This window comes from Chelon labrosus, assembly GCF_963514085.1.
Source record: "Chelon labrosus genome assembly, chromosome: 12".
In the NCBI taxonomy this organism is placed as follows: Eukaryota; Metazoa; Chordata; class Actinopteri; order Mugiliformes; family Mugilidae; genus Chelon; species Chelon labrosus.
In genome coordinates this window covers 14,699,717-14,715,065 of record NC_140345.1, presented here as the reverse complement: position 1 = coordinate 14,715,065, position 15,349 = coordinate 14,699,717, and the positions used below count along the sequence as shown (strand labels likewise).

Genomic DNA, 15,349 nt, shown 5'->3' with positions numbered 1-15,349 from the left:
CCTACCTGACACAGAACAGGCGAAATGCAGAGAGAAAATCGGAGAGCACACGAGAGGGGGGTGGGAAGAGAGGGAGTTTGCAACAGGGGAAACAGATACAGATGGTGGGAGAGAAAGGGGAGGAGACGTATAAAAAGAGGAGGACAAAAGGGAAATTGCAAGTGCGGGAGTGAAATTGATAAAAGACAAAAAAAAAAAAAGGAGCTAGACAGTCAAATGTAGGGAAAACAGGGCCATAAATTATTCTGTTATCTTGTCTGGCAGCAGTCTCCAAGGACTTTTTTTTAGGTAGAGGTGTTCTTCAGGTACAGACGAGCAGCCCGACCTGCGGAATAAAATATTAAAGAGTTCATATCTGCATGCGTGTGGATCCGAGGGTTTCGGCCTGCACGACACGACAGCATAATCCCCAGCTCTCCGCGGTTCAGACACATTATTAAATGAAAAAAAAAAAACAAGAAGAGAGATGGAGAGAAATAGTTCTTTCCTCCATCTAATTAGGCCTGAATGTTGTGAAAGACCAGAACATGACACTGACAGTTGCTCTCTCTGGGCAAGAGACAAGACTTTTAAACCCGGAGACCAATTTGTAGCCAAGTCAGTCAGAGTCTCACCATCTCACTGACCTGCGGGGGGAGGGGGAACCAGAGAATGGCGGCGTGTCAGATTCTATTAAATGAACATTTAATGCAAAACGCTCCAAGTAAACAATTTGAAATTAAGCGTTATCCTAAAAATAGAAACGTAGCCTACTTGTAGGGTCAATTTAGGCAAATATGCATATTAGATTTCTGGGCGAGTTAGATGAGTGGGCCTCTAATTTCTACAAGCATTTGTTTAGCTTAGCATAAAGACAATCTGTGTGACAAGGCCTTCCATCAGCGTGAGGTTGCAAGACAAACAGAGGGAGATAAATGAGATAAAGTGATATTAATTAGTGAGCTAATTAATCAAAGTTCTGTTTGGCAGATTTTTTTTTGAACAGAGTCAGTCAAGGTGTTTTTTCCTGTTTCCCTCTCTGTGCTGCACAAAGCTAACTATCACTGTATTGTGAACATGTTTAGCATTAGTGGCTATTAGTGGTTTAACTCGTACGCAGCCAGAGAAACTATTTACTTCATAATACTGTCAGCCATAGTAGCACTTTCAACAACAGATTAGGTTTTTGTGCTCAACCTGATGTTTTGTCTAAATGTAACCGTTAATTAAGCCTAATTAACCTCCTGACTTCAGCCACGACACCATGACAGGAGCACGGTGTGATTTTTAAAGTGGAAACAACATGGACGCTACAAACACGTGTTTAGTACTATTTTAGCATTAAGAAAAAAATGTATTTTTGCAACAACAAAGAGCAAAAGAAACTGATCACATGAATCACACATACGCACCTGTTGATCCTAAAAAGGTTTGTGTTTGCTTAAGGGTATGCTGAGAGACGCACACGCAGCTTGCAAATGCCAACTCTAAAGTTTCTTACCATCTTTGCTCCACCGTGTTTCAATGCCTTGCACACCAAGCACCCCATATTTGGCATAAACAACTCATGTACCACAAGAGTTGTTAACGGCTTTCCAAGTTATTGTTGCAATTTGGTGTTTATGTGAATTCTCCCAGTCGGAATCTGTTGGAGCTTTGTGATTATTGCAACATCACGTAAATGCACAAAAAGACGGAATTACCCCAAATATTCTAAATCACAATATAGTGTTGGGATGTCCTCATCAGTACCGGGAGATTGAGATCTGGGCCAATGCAGGCGTTTTTTTATAATGGCTTGGCCCCTAAAGTAAATAACTACAAAAGATCGGCCTTGGCTGCAGTTGTAGTTATTTATTTTAGGTCTGCCATAAACCAAAACCACATCCTAGAAGCGTTAAAAAGTCTTTTCTTTCTCTTCTGTTTTAATAGTGTTTGGCTAGCATCAAAGCTGACAAAAACTGAAGAAGAAGAGGAAGTGTGGAAGTAGTTTGCTCTGGAAAATTAAAATGGTATACATTGAGTACACTCAGGCAAAGGCTGCACTGAAACAACGACAACACTGAACGCTGCCTTTAAAAGAAACGTTGCCTCAAAAAATGTTAGAGAGACAGTTATGGAGTTTATGGCGTTGGATGACCCAGCCCATTTCTGTAGAGAACAAAGGTTTTCACCTGTTGGAGCTTCTTCAGCTGAGGTCTGAGCCATCCTCTTGACACTACATTAACTCTGACAGCCCTTTTTATTGATCTAGGAGAATACGAGTAAGATAAGAATAGCCTTTATAGTTTATTTAAGATCAGACCTGGACCCGGATTGGCCAATACTCAGTATTAAAAGATAGTATTGGATTGGGAGACCAAAAAAAACTGATCGAAACATCCCTAATATAGTGTTCATTTTTAAACCCTGTAGCAACTAGCAGTTCGCGCGAAATGCTGCCACAATCTAAGCATAAACTATATGGCGGCTGAGTCTGTGTGTTGTTTTGTCAATATACATCAAGTTCTGCAGTCAGTCAAACAAATAAGTGATTGCAGGCAGTGTGGGAGAGTGGAGGACTTGTCTTCACAGGCTCAGGGGCTAAATGAAATCAGGACATTGTGAATGACACTACATAAGTGCGTTGAGAAGGGGTAGCATTGTGTTTTCATTGACGGCACTGTTTTCAACGGGCTTGGCATTACTCAGACATGGCAGAAAGAAGATAGGTTGCAGCTACGAGGCCGCGCGGATCAGAGGACGCGGGGCTCCAGGGATGTCGGTGGAGAGGACTGGGGTTACGGCATCCTGCGCTCTGGGGTGTCTGGCGTGGAAGAGAGATGAGAGAGCAGAGGACGACCGTGTTCTCCCCGAGGTTAATGTAGTGCTATCAGTCGCACAACTGTCCTCTCTTAGCTGCGTCTATTTCTACAACTGCTGGAGGAGGGAAGGAAAGATGGAGTGGGGAAGACAAGATGAGGGACAAGAGAGGTAGATGAAGGGAGGGAAAAGCAAACAGAGTGAGAGTGAAAGCCTAGAAAAAACATTCTACGCAGGAGACAGGAAGCCTTCACCTTGGAAATGACAAGTTTAGTTTTAACTAGAAATAACTAACGATGCATAAAAACTTGTAATCAAAACGGAAAGGCAGAAACAACTCCACATTTAATTACTTGCCGTTTCTGAAGTCTATTTAACTATTTGTGTAGATATTCAGTCAGGTGGACTAACTTCTGTGCGTCTGAATGAGTCATTTTAAAAGCAGCAAAGGGAAATGCAATATGTTTTTATTATAAACTAGAGTATATCCCCTGCGTTTGTTTTCTACCTGTAAAGCAAATCTGAAAGCCTTCTGCTCTTTCTGAAGTTTGTCAAGGATCACAATGAAGTGTGATTGATGTCCGCTTGTGGCTGCGTTTGTCTGCTCTAAATAAACCGAAGGATAAATCCGGTTGCAAAGCCAGTCCCTCAAAGGCCTGACCTTTTGATAAGCTCATCTCTCAAATTTATGGCAGCTTGGAGGAGCTTTATTGCCACAACCCAGAAATGGCTTGTGTTGACATAAGATCATTTACAAGCTTCTCCCCCAAACCCTCAAGGCTCAACATCTCTGTATGTGTACTAACAACGAGAGATTATCCTTGGAGGAAAATAACTTCCACAGCCTCTGCTTCACCTGAGATTGTATCGTTATCTAGAGAGAGGTGGCAGAGGCTGATGTTGTGTATAAAGCTTCAGCACTACATCCTCCCCCAGTCCCTTGTTTTATTTTACTGTGGCCGAATTCAACTGTTGATTTCAGCTCCACAAATGACACAGGTCAGAGTGTCCTAAGTAAAAGGTGGCCAGTGTTGATGGTGGCAGCAAACTACTGTGGCGCCTGTAACAGCAAAATGGTGAGCGCGATAAAGAGGAAAGGGACAGTTGAGTCACTCGTGTCCTCTGATTCTGGCTATCTGTCTCAGGCTCCTTGTTTGCCCAAGTGATCCAGGCTGGAACCATCAAGAGCTCCCTCTCTCCCTCTCGTTCATGTGAACCATGACTTTCACTGAACAGAGAGCACACTGCTGAGATAAGGGTCCCAGTCAGACTGACTGCAGCAATGGAACCAGTGAGAAAACATGGCGGACAGAGCCATCTGGCCAGCTCCTCTCTTTCCTCGCTCTGCTGAGCACAAAGCTGGAGCCACCTGTCTTGTCTGCAGCACTATCCGGCAGTAGCTGAGTACCACCAGGATGGCAAGAGGAGATACTGTGGGTATGGTGTGTATGTGTCCGCTCTGTTGGAAATAAAATACACCGAAAGCGGAGAGGAATTTCTCCTCAGCAAGTCTGGATTGGCTGTAAGGAGCCATATAATATATCCCCAGATGTAGACCACGACTGGGTCCGGTTTTTCTAAAAGCCTGCAACATTATTTTTATGTCATGTCAAAGGATACGCATCTTCTCTTTCCACTTATTGACCGAAGGTTTGGCAAGGTCACTCGCAAAAGCTTTCGTGACAGTATTCTCCCAGAGAAGATTGGATTTTATCTGCATCTATTAGCGGAGCATTTGGCATGAAAGAAGAAACGTTTAACATTTAGTGAGATGCCCCACTCTGCTTTGAGGAGTTACATTCTGCCAGTGCTATAACAGGTATCGGGTGTCTGCAGCTATTTGATAACAAGTGAGCATGTTTTCCTCCTGAGTGGTGATTCACAGCCATTGGTACCTTCACCCCAGGGGGTACTTTGGCCATTTCAAGATGGTGCAGTGGTTAAAAAAAGAAAAAAGAAAAAAAAAAGCTATTTATGTCACACATTTTCAGAGATATGTTTGCACTAGGGGTTGCACGACTTTTTCAATTTTTAAACTCGACTATTATGTGGTGGAAATCTAGTCGACGCTGACTAATCACTGATGATGCCACTAATAAAAACACAGTAGAAAGTAATGCTTTGCAACAACGAAATCTATCATATTGTAGCGTCTCACAAAAAGGAGCAGAGGCTTTTCTGCAAGGCATTTGAAGCTCAAACACAGGCTACTGTTGGCCGTAGCCCACGCCAACACCACAGTCACAACACAACACCGTCTGTTTGACACTTGTGATATGCAGCCTGCAGTCAATGTATGCAACTCTCGCAGGACAAACCCTCAGCTCTACCATAACTTCCGTAGCTCACATCATGATGCATTCACTGACATCATGGACAAAAAAACACGCTCTACAACCACAGCAACAGTGCCAGTTAATACAACAGAAGTGAACTGAAAAACGCAACAGAACTGAAAAACAATTTCAAACCAGTCCATTACGCTGACAACAGACAGCTCATGCACTACACAATGTGTGCTGCAGATGTCAATATCGGCACCGTCAGTAGCATTTAACAGTAGCCTACTTCACAGCGTGCTGCCCGTTGTAGCCGGATTTAAAAAAAAAAAAAAAACGGTATTTCTCCGAAGCCTTCTCCGTGTACTACAGCTAAAGGTCCACATCTTTTATAATTAAACTCACCAGCGAATAGTTGATGTGCAGCCTCCTTCTCTCCGTTACCGCAGGCCGTTTGGTGAAGACGATAGCTTACTGCCGTTGAAAGGATTTGGATCGTTCCTCTTGTTAGCGTTAGCCAGTTGATGCCTTTTCAGATGAGTGCGCATCGCAGTTGTACTTTTGTTGTCTATCAGGAATGACTTACATATTTTGCATGTCGCCGTAGAATGGGCTTCATCTTAAGTGAAGTATTTCCACACACCTGACGAACCGATGCCATTTGCTGCAATGACCCACTGGGCTCCTCACCTGTCGTCCATGTTGTTATTGTCACGTGACGACGCGGAAGCATAATTCAACCTTTAAGGTTGAATTATGCTTCCGCGTAGTGATCACGCAATGGTCACGCAATGGTCACGCAATGGCCACGCAGTTGCTTGGACGCAGTGTGAGACCGTGATGGTTCTGCGTGGGGTTTACGTGTCGAAATGCATGCCACACCGGTAGAGGGCGCTATGGTTTTTTGTGACCGACTGACCGACACTCTTGCGACTATCTCGCCTCGTTATTTACCTTCCGGCTTTTGCCGTAGTCACAGTGAACGATGGACACCGAGACAGAGAGACTGGCGTTGGAGCTCCAAATTATTCAAGCAGAGGAAGAAATACTTCTATTGCAAATTAGGGCACGACAAAGGAGACAATGATGTTTATGAGTGGAAACCGGAAAAGCGGTCTCCAGCGGATGTAGTTAGCGGACCAATCACAGCCAATGCCGCTGCGTTGCTGCTGCGTTGCTGTTGCGTCGCCTCGACGCGCGTCGAGGATTTTTGGGAGGTGCGCGTCTGGCCCTTGCGTAGGACGCACGGGGGTCCGCAAGGACGCAATAGGTCCGCAATAGGTCCGTACGCACGGACGCACTGTGTCAACGCGGAAGCATTTTCGGCTTAAAGCGTCATAGCGCAGGAGATAGGCTACGTCGACTAATCGACTAGTCTGCACAACCCCTAGTGTGCGCACTCCTTTATTAGTGTTTATGTGGTTTTGATAGGAATCAAATTCTCAAGCTCATGGGAAATAGTACCTGTCTTCACCTGAATTCACTCTGAGTAACTTCAAATACATTTTTAACTTTTCTGACACTTCTTGGATGCATGTTTCTACAAGAGCCATGGTTCACAAAACAGGATCTCATTGTTCAAATGTATCACTCTGGTGAAGGCTACAAACTATTTTCTGGGCATTCGATAAACCATGGAACACGAAGACTGTCACCAACAGTTGGAGAAAATATGGCACCATAGTTGATACAGGGAACAGGATGTCCCTTCAAAATGATGAGAGGACGAAATAAACTGGTCAGGTCAGGATGACAACACTAGTGGAACTGCAGCTCTTCCTGACACAAAAACAAGACGGATCACTAAAAAAAGACAATAAGCATGGTGAAGGGTGGTGGTCACAGTATCCTAATTTGAGGCTGCTTTTTGGAGCACATATGCAATTAGATTATTCTACAGTTTTCTTTTTATTCTGTGTCACTGCACAGGTTAACATTTTTTAAATAAACACAAAAAAGTCCTGATTTACCTAAGATGTCTTTTTACATCACAAAAAAAACCTTCTGATTTAACAGACGTGTACAGACTTTTTTAAAGCCCTCTGCACGCAAAATTGTGGAAAGAATAAAAAAATAAGATACAACACTGCTAGCTGCCGGACCTCACCACCACTCTATAGTAATACCAATCAGAGTGTATCTTGTGAGACTCACTAGGGGGACCAGGAAGAGGCCAACATCCATCGAACCTGTCAGCGAAGGAATATAAGACAGGAAGCCCAGACAGAGAAGACAAAACCCCGTTGGATCTTAGCCGAGTGATAAGTTACCTCGACCACGGCAGTCAGTATCAAATGATAAGATTCCAATTACCTGCTAATTTGAACCATCAGTCAAAAAGGAGTAGTACAGGACGGAAAAGGGAGTTCATGTTGTATCAGCTATCTGCAGGTGAAAAGGGAAATTGAGAAAATCTTGCAGAAATTTAATAGGGTGGTGTAAATGACCCTCTTCCATAAAACCATTCCTTATCTGTGTCACATTAAACCTATGAGGCATCTCTGCTTTTTCTAACTGACATGACAAATGAAAAAAAAAAACACATTTCTTTATTGTAGCATTTTTGAAGGACATCCCTATTCAGCCAAAAGAAGAAAAAAAAACTTATGATCTACATTGTCTTAACCTAAACAGAGGGGGTCTTGTCCTCTAATTAATCTGACTTGTCCCTCTGCCGAACACTGGATCAGTTTGCAGGGCTGCTGCATAATTCAGTGTAGCCGTGGGTGAGAGAGGAAGTCTGAAGTCTGGAGTCACCTTACTCTGGGCAAAGCAAGAGAGGAAGAGAGATGGGAGAAGGATGAGAGGGGGGAAAAAAATGAAAGTAATGGAACAGGAGTTGAGGGTTAGGGAGAGGCATGATGAAAAGCGGGAAGGGAGAGAAATAAGGTGAGAGATTAAAAAGAGGGGTAAGATCAAATGGTCAATGTGGTTCAAGGCAACAGGAACTGCTAAAAGACCACATCCGAATGAGAAACCGCAGGTGGGTCTGAGGCTTATGGGCAGGAAGTCCGCGTTCAGCTGTCAGTTCTCCGCTTCTGCTGACAAACCGATCGTGAAACCGCACAGAACTCTTCTCAGCCGCGCATGCACTTTTGACAGATGACAGACTGACGACAGCACATCTCCTTTTTTTTTTTTTTACCCCCCTTCTTCTTTTATTGTTAATCGCTGTTATCCTTCAGAAGAAAACCCCTTTCTGACCCCCGATATACATCTTTCTTCTCCATATCTATCATTAAATACACATCTTGTCCCCACAAATACAATGGTCAAAAACACAGCAGTCATGTAACTGTTGGTTCATACAGAAAGGAAAAGGTGAAATCGATGATCCTGTGTTGGCAGTTCAGAAAGCAGTCATAATAATAATTAAAAAAAAGCTTTGGAATGGTAAAAGTACAACGCACTCACACACCGCTGGATGAAATACATAACGTGGATCAGGATATTTTGAAATCATTTAAATGAAATGTGAAGCAGACAATGGATCCATACATGCGACCTGTTGGACACTCAGGAACTCAGTTGTTAAAAGTTCTGTCAAAAACCTCACAAAATGGTAATTTACAGCACATTCAGCTTTGCGGTTATGTAGTGGTTACTTACTGTATGTCTTTACTCTGGGCAAACATATAGCGTATTATTCACATAGTATTCACAGAACATAATATACATCTGTATGTACACATTCCTTCCACTCTTGAGAAAAAGTGTCCAGGCACTTCCTCCAGCAATCCGCCGTCAGATCACCGACTACACTATAGCTACCTCGTTCTCCATCCTCATCAAAAACAAGCTGCTCTGTTAGTAAATCTGTGGGAGCCTGGTGATGTTGGTACACAGTTAGATTCCTCACATATTCTGGTGCTCCCACCTGAACCAGACTGTGAGGTGCAAACTAGCAGCCAGCGTTTGCCCAGCTGTCATTTCTGAGCTTCCGTGGGCTTCAAGGTGCGTCTCCTTGTCTAATAGGCCCGTTCCTGGAGTGATACCTCTACGGCTCTCTTTGAAAACCCGCACGCATAGGATTTTCGGGAGATACGGCGGAACACAGTATATTTTAAAGGGCTATAATGGAGTGTAGAAGAGATATTTTAGTGATTCTGGGACAAAATGGTTAAAAAAAATATATAAAGAAAGCTGCTTGCCCTCTGAGCGAATTGGTCTTTCCAGAGGAAGTTTCAAAGCCGACTCCGATCATTATGTGTATCACACATTTTAACCTGACCATTTCTACCACTGACTCAGTCATAAAGAGTAGCAGTGGTCTCCAGGCACTGGTCAGTAGCTGAAAAATAGTTTTTTATTTTTTCGTCCACTAAGCTATTCTTCCTTTTTATATATATGTTTTTTATTTTTAATAAGATGACCACAAATGTGAAAACACCAACATGTTACGTGGCGAGCGGTAGCATTTTTTTTTTTACTCCCTTGCACAATTTTAATGCCCCTTTTTATTCATATATATATATTTGTTTTATTTTTTATTTTTTTTTTACAACACAACAACTAACTTCATGTCAAAATTGTCAAAATGAGCCTCAGACCCCGAAAGGGTTATGATAAAATCCAAACTGGCTTAGCTTGCATCGACGGTTTACAGTACAACCAAATGCCTCAGACAACAAAGGAGTAAAAGAGACACTTCACCACAGCATTAATGGAACATCATTTTTCACATCAACACTATGGCATCTCGCTACGTTTTCCCCCTTGCTCCCCTTTCTTTCCCACTGTGTATAAAATACAAACAATAGCTCCGGAGCGAGAACATTATCTGATGCGGTACACGTGTATGTTTGTAGGCATTTGTCAAGATGAAGCAGTAGAACAAAGAAAAGGATTCAAGTCAGTCAGCGGGATTGGCACTGTGACAGTAATGAGACGAGAATCTCCCGTGGTGGCACCCGGTCCGCCGCTGTGGTCCCCGGACGCGCTCACCGACAGCACACACGGTAATCCAGCACAAACATTATGGCAAAATACAACACATTGCACTACTGTACAGTTTCTGCATCGCTGCTGTTGAATACTGGGCTGGGCTATCCTGCAAGTCTGTTTCACATTCATTCAGTGATCTGAATGAATCCGTCCTGTCGTTAGAGAATAAGGCAGTTTATGGTATGGTAGATAAGTCATGCCACAACCACAGAGGACTGCTGTTGTATGTAGCTCTTAAGAAAAAAAAGATAATGCTTTAGATAATGCTGCTGTAACTCTGGAATTACATCCAGCCTTCTCACTGTCCCAGCGAAACGATGAAACACAGCCAAGGTGACCCTTCTCCAGAATAGACAGGTCCATTTTTTGCAGCCGAGAATGTTGCTTTGCTGCTACAGTAAACCCTAACACGAAGGAGATTCAGTCGAAGAGGCAAAGAGGACCAAGAAAAACACACAAAAAAATATCAAAAGAGATAAACATCACCAACAAGGAGGAAATCACGGCTGTACATTAAAGGTTAAAAGTTAGAACCTTGACCATGTTTTTTATTTATTTATTTTTTTCCTTTCCTCTCCTTCCTCCGCAGTCCTTTCGAAAAACCAAGTCCACAGGTCCGAACATTAAAGTAGAGGGCGGTCACCGGGTGGCCTTAAATCAAATCTCCAGCGCAGGGGATACTGCTGCTGCGGTAAACATTTAGTTGCTATCTGCCTTCAAAGCAGTCCAAGTACTCCAGGACAAGGTCATAGCAAAATCGATACTGGTCCTGGAGAAGAATCCAATATGTTTGAATTAAAAAAAAAGAAATGGAAGATAATTACAGAAGTTTTCCATCAATTTTGAAAGAACTGTGCGTTCGTTTACACGTTTACTTACCAGAGACTCCACCATGTTGGGTTTGCAGTTGCGTAGAGTTTTGACGGCATAGAAGACGTCCACCATGTTCTGGTACTGGATCATTTCGAGGAGGATGTTGCAGGCGCAGAAGCTCCCGCTACGACCACCCCCGTTGCTGCAGAGGAAAGTATGTTGCTTAAAAAAAGACTTAGGCAAAGGTGTGAAGTGACTCTGGGTTTTGATTATACTGGAACTGTGTCTGACGTCTAGCAGGAGTTACCAGAAATTGTCTGACCTGCTTCATTTTCCACATTACACTCTTGTCTACTGTACATATTGGCATTTATGTTTACCTTTTGAGTTCTTTTACGTTAGGTTTTGTATTCCTTCACAATATTTGTTCTCCATATTAACAGTGTTGGTTTAAATTTAAAGTGTCTGCCAGTTTAGGGAAACACTCTGCAAACACCACAGGGAGGAGAGATGATGCAACAGCGTACATGACACATTAATTGTTCACTCCTCCTTTCAAAAGCCGATGGCTGTGAGCACAGCTGCTCTGCCCGGCCGCGCTGGCTGGTGGAGCTGTGGCCGCGGCTATGCTCATTGCTCAGACTTCCAACTCCATTCGTAGCTGAATCCATGGCACGCACGCGGATTCCCTGCTCCTAACGATATCAGCCAAGAGAGCGTCACCGGACACGCACTGGAAAACGCGTAAATTCACTGCGCACACGTCAACAACCGCTGTATGTAGGTAACGTTAGACCCATTACGAACTAATTTGTCACAGCCACAATCATGACAAGCTGAGCCACGGCTGCAGTCGCAATCACACTGACAGGGCATGCCATCACATGGCTGCACTCATAATCTCGACAGTAGTCTGTGTCAATTAGTCTGAGCGGCTGTTGGTGAGAGAGGGGGCTGAACCAGCACCTTTAATAATCTTTCTTTTTTTTTTTTTTTTTTATTTAAATGACACACAGGTATACAGTGACAACAATTAACATACACATAGACAAGACAAAGTTCACCTGTTCACAGAACTACTTATGCTTAACAAGCTGTATTGAGCAGCAACATGTACACAATTATTACAAGCAGACATAGTAGTTTCAACATTCATCGGCTGAGGAATCAGCGTTGCAAATATTGCAAAAAGGGGGACCATGAGCCTTCGTAAGCTGTCATATTGTTTTTCAAAGATGCAGTAAGCTTTTCTAGATTTGAGTGATTGGTTAAAAGATTGAGCCATTGATTTATAGAAATTTTAGCTCTGTTTTTCCAGTTTAATAAAATTGTTTTTTTTGCAATGGTAAAAGCAATCAAAATAAAAGGCTTAACTGTCTTATTGACATCTAAATTAGACAAGTCGCCGAGGAGTACAATAATGGGACATAAGGGGATGTCAAAGTTCAGTATTTCAGATAAAATTTTTATCACTTCTGTCCAAAAGGAGTTGATACATATACAGTCCCAGAGAGCATGAAAATAATCATCAATAGAATCTGGACAGTGTGGACATTTACTATCTGGACTAAAGCCCATCTGATAGAGTTGCTTTGTAGTTATATGAGCTCTATGTAGGACTTTATATTGGATCAACTGAACTTTAGAATTACACGACATAGAGAATGTGTTGTTACATATTTTTTGCCAGTTCAAGTCTCTGGGCAGATTCTTTATGTCCTTGGACCATTTGTGTATGGGGATTGACAGGGCTTCTTCGTTAGATATTAACAATTTGTAAATTTGTGAAAGTTTTTTCTTTGGCTTTAGGTTGCGCAGTTTGTCATATAAAGGGGAATTGAGATTGTTGAAACTCTTAATGTTTAAATATTTCTTAAACACTTCCCGTAACTGTATATATCCAAAGAAGCACTGGTTCGGGATGTTAAATTTCTCTTGGATCTGCTTAAAGGACATAAAGAATCCATTATTAAATAAATGCCCCAATTCTGTTACCCCTTCCCTCTTCCATATTGGCATTAGAAGGGGTTTATTATTCACAAGAAACATGTGGTTGTTCCACAGTGGAGTGTGTGTGGAAACTGAGAAATTAGACTTAAGGAATTAATAATCTTTCTAAAGGCACATTCTGCACAGCAGTGGGTACTGCATACAGAGTATACCATATATATAATATCAGCGTATACAAATATATTTCCTCCCTCAGTAGGAATGAGCTTCCTAATATGTACAACGGAGTTCTGGATGGCAATAATAGGCGCAATATGTGTAATCTGATAAGTCGCTTTTTTGTGTCTATACCGCCTCGTGAAAAACATGCGTTTGATGCGGTTCACACAGCATAGTCTCATTATAAAAGATTTATCAAATATAAAAACAGCGGTATGAGGAAAAACACTGTGAGGCAACCAAAAATTGAGAAATAACAACGCGGCGGGGCGCTTCTTGTGAAATACCGTCCTGGTCATCAGGAATGAAAGGCAATATCAATAATCTACTGGAGGACAATCCGCTTCCTCTCTCCTGAGACAAACGCAGCCAAGGTGGGCATGGAAGAGTCTGCAGTGTATACAAGCGATATTAAGGTAATCAATCGTCGTCAGTGCTTTGGCAGTCCTGGATTTAGTGTAGTGAGAAGCATCGCATTCTGTATTAAGCCATAATTGATTTGATCTCCATAATCTCTTTCCTGGTTGTCGTGGGTAACACTGTGTGACAGCACTGAGTGATGTGCTTTCGGATGGGGGCGGTGGAGATGAACGTGTGACGGGTTGGCAATGAGCTGGATGGCCCATTCATATTCATCAGCGGGGTGTGCACTCCGGGGGCTTGGGACAACAGAGGAGCACGGAGCGCCACAGAATGCACTACACCACAGCACACAACAGCACAATTAGATTTTCTACATTATAAAATACTGCCATGATAAATCGCACTGCATCTCATTGCACCAAATCCCACACAACACCACAGGGACAAGGCACATCACAGTCTCCTCTTCTCATCAGGCAGATTTGCTCATAATGTACCATGATATTACAGATATTTGTGTGATACTCCCCTCTGTGGATGAGCCTTAAATGCACTTTTAAATGTCAGCCTTCAGCGGCAGCAATTTGTTGCCCAAGACCTTTTCAGAAAGCGATGGAACGCATTTCTGCTCTCGGTCTCCTGTCTTTTAATTCACAGTACAGTAATGCATGCCCGCGGAAGATTACTCACAGGCAGTGCACGATGGTGCGTCCTTCCCCGCACTCCCTTTGCCACTTGTGCACTTGAGCCAGCAGGTTGAGGAAAGCCTTCTTGGAGTCGGGAACATCGCGATACGCCGACCAGCGCAGGAACTGGAACTGACACACCACCAGCTGGCCCTCTTGGAGCTTCAGATGCAAGAGAATACATAAAACACATGCCTGAGTCTAGTCAACTGCTGTGCTGCCGTGCGCACAGTACACGTGTGTGTGTGTGTTGCATTCACTTTTCTGGTTATTTCCGAATTTCTGCGCGTGCCAGCCTGCGTCGTTGTTTTTTTTTTGAGTGCTCCCCTGGCAGCGCGCTTGCACTCTCAGCTGTGCTCACTCAGCAGGCTGGCTTTGAGATATATGGGACTGTAGGTGTAAGTGGAGCCCTAGCTGCGTGTGAAAGAGGTCCCTCTGTGTTCATAACCTTGTCCTGTAGAATCTCACCTAATACTTAAGGACCAGTGGAGAACTGTAAGTCATGCAAATTGGGCTGGCAAAGACACCGACGATGCACGGAGGAATTGCTTCAGTGGAGGTGGGACTTACACAATGTACCTTTCTCTTGTCCTACTTTCCTACCCAGACATACATACGCTTACAATGCACTTCTTTTGACTTTTACTCCCTACCCTTGTATATCATTGTCACGCCTAGGAAATATACAGTAGACGCTAACACGCTAAGAGAGGGAGAGGTGTGTGTTATTTCTGTGTGATCTGATTCCTCCCACGCTGTGTTAAGTTGCCCTCTCCTTGACTGTGATGTGCACCGAGTGGAGAAAAGGTGCAATAGGTAGAGGGGGGAATGACAAGGGCAGCCAACAGAGGAGGTAAGGATGCCAATCAAGAAACAAAGTTCTGGGCACTGACTGTCGCGCTGCTTATAATGACAGACAGGAAACGCCTTGCATACAGATTTCTTGAATAATTGGTTGACAGTGATGCTGAGCAGAATGGATGCATGCGCTTATGCAAATTCCCGAGCAAAAAAGAAAAAGAAAAAAAGAAATAAACTCGCACGCATACCTGCATACGCGCACACACAGTGTGAAGTCAAAATGACTGGTTCATGCATATAAACATGTTCGGTTGTTGAGAAAAGACCACGCTGCCGTCCGCTGTGCTCCCTCTACTACGACAGGACTGTCAGTGGATTTATTTAGCCTAGTTCACGATCTCTGCCTAATTCTGCACCTTTTAAAATGTGCGATACGGTTTATGAACAAATCAAAACAAAATATTCTGTGCAGCCCGAATGAGTATAGTGCAGCTGGATATATGGCAAGCAGTA

The 15,349-nt window shown here is 43.2% G+C and overlaps 1 protein-coding gene across 4 annotated transcripts in view; it reads right to left on the bottom strand.

The window, feature by feature from the left end:
• Positions 1 to 8,023: 8,023 nt before the first annotated feature.
• Positions 8,024 to 15,349, bottom strand: part of ptprub (protein tyrosine phosphatase receptor type Ub) — a 175,724-nt gene continuing 168,398 nt past the window's right edge. For all 4 annotated transcript variants that reach the window (XM_084557541.1, XM_084557542.1, XM_084557543.1 and 1 more), the window contains 3 exons: positions 14,040 to 14,197; positions 10,884 to 11,019; positions 8,024 to 10,773 (listed from right to left, as the gene is read on the bottom strand). In XM_084557541.1, coding sequence (XP_084413667.1) covers positions 10,711 to 10,773; positions 10,884 to 11,019; positions 14,040 to 14,197 — 357 coding nt within the window. In that variant the 3' untranslated portion in view covers positions 8,024 to 10,710. The remainder of the gene's footprint in view (positions 10,774 to 10,883; positions 11,020 to 14,039; positions 14,198 to 15,349) is intronic.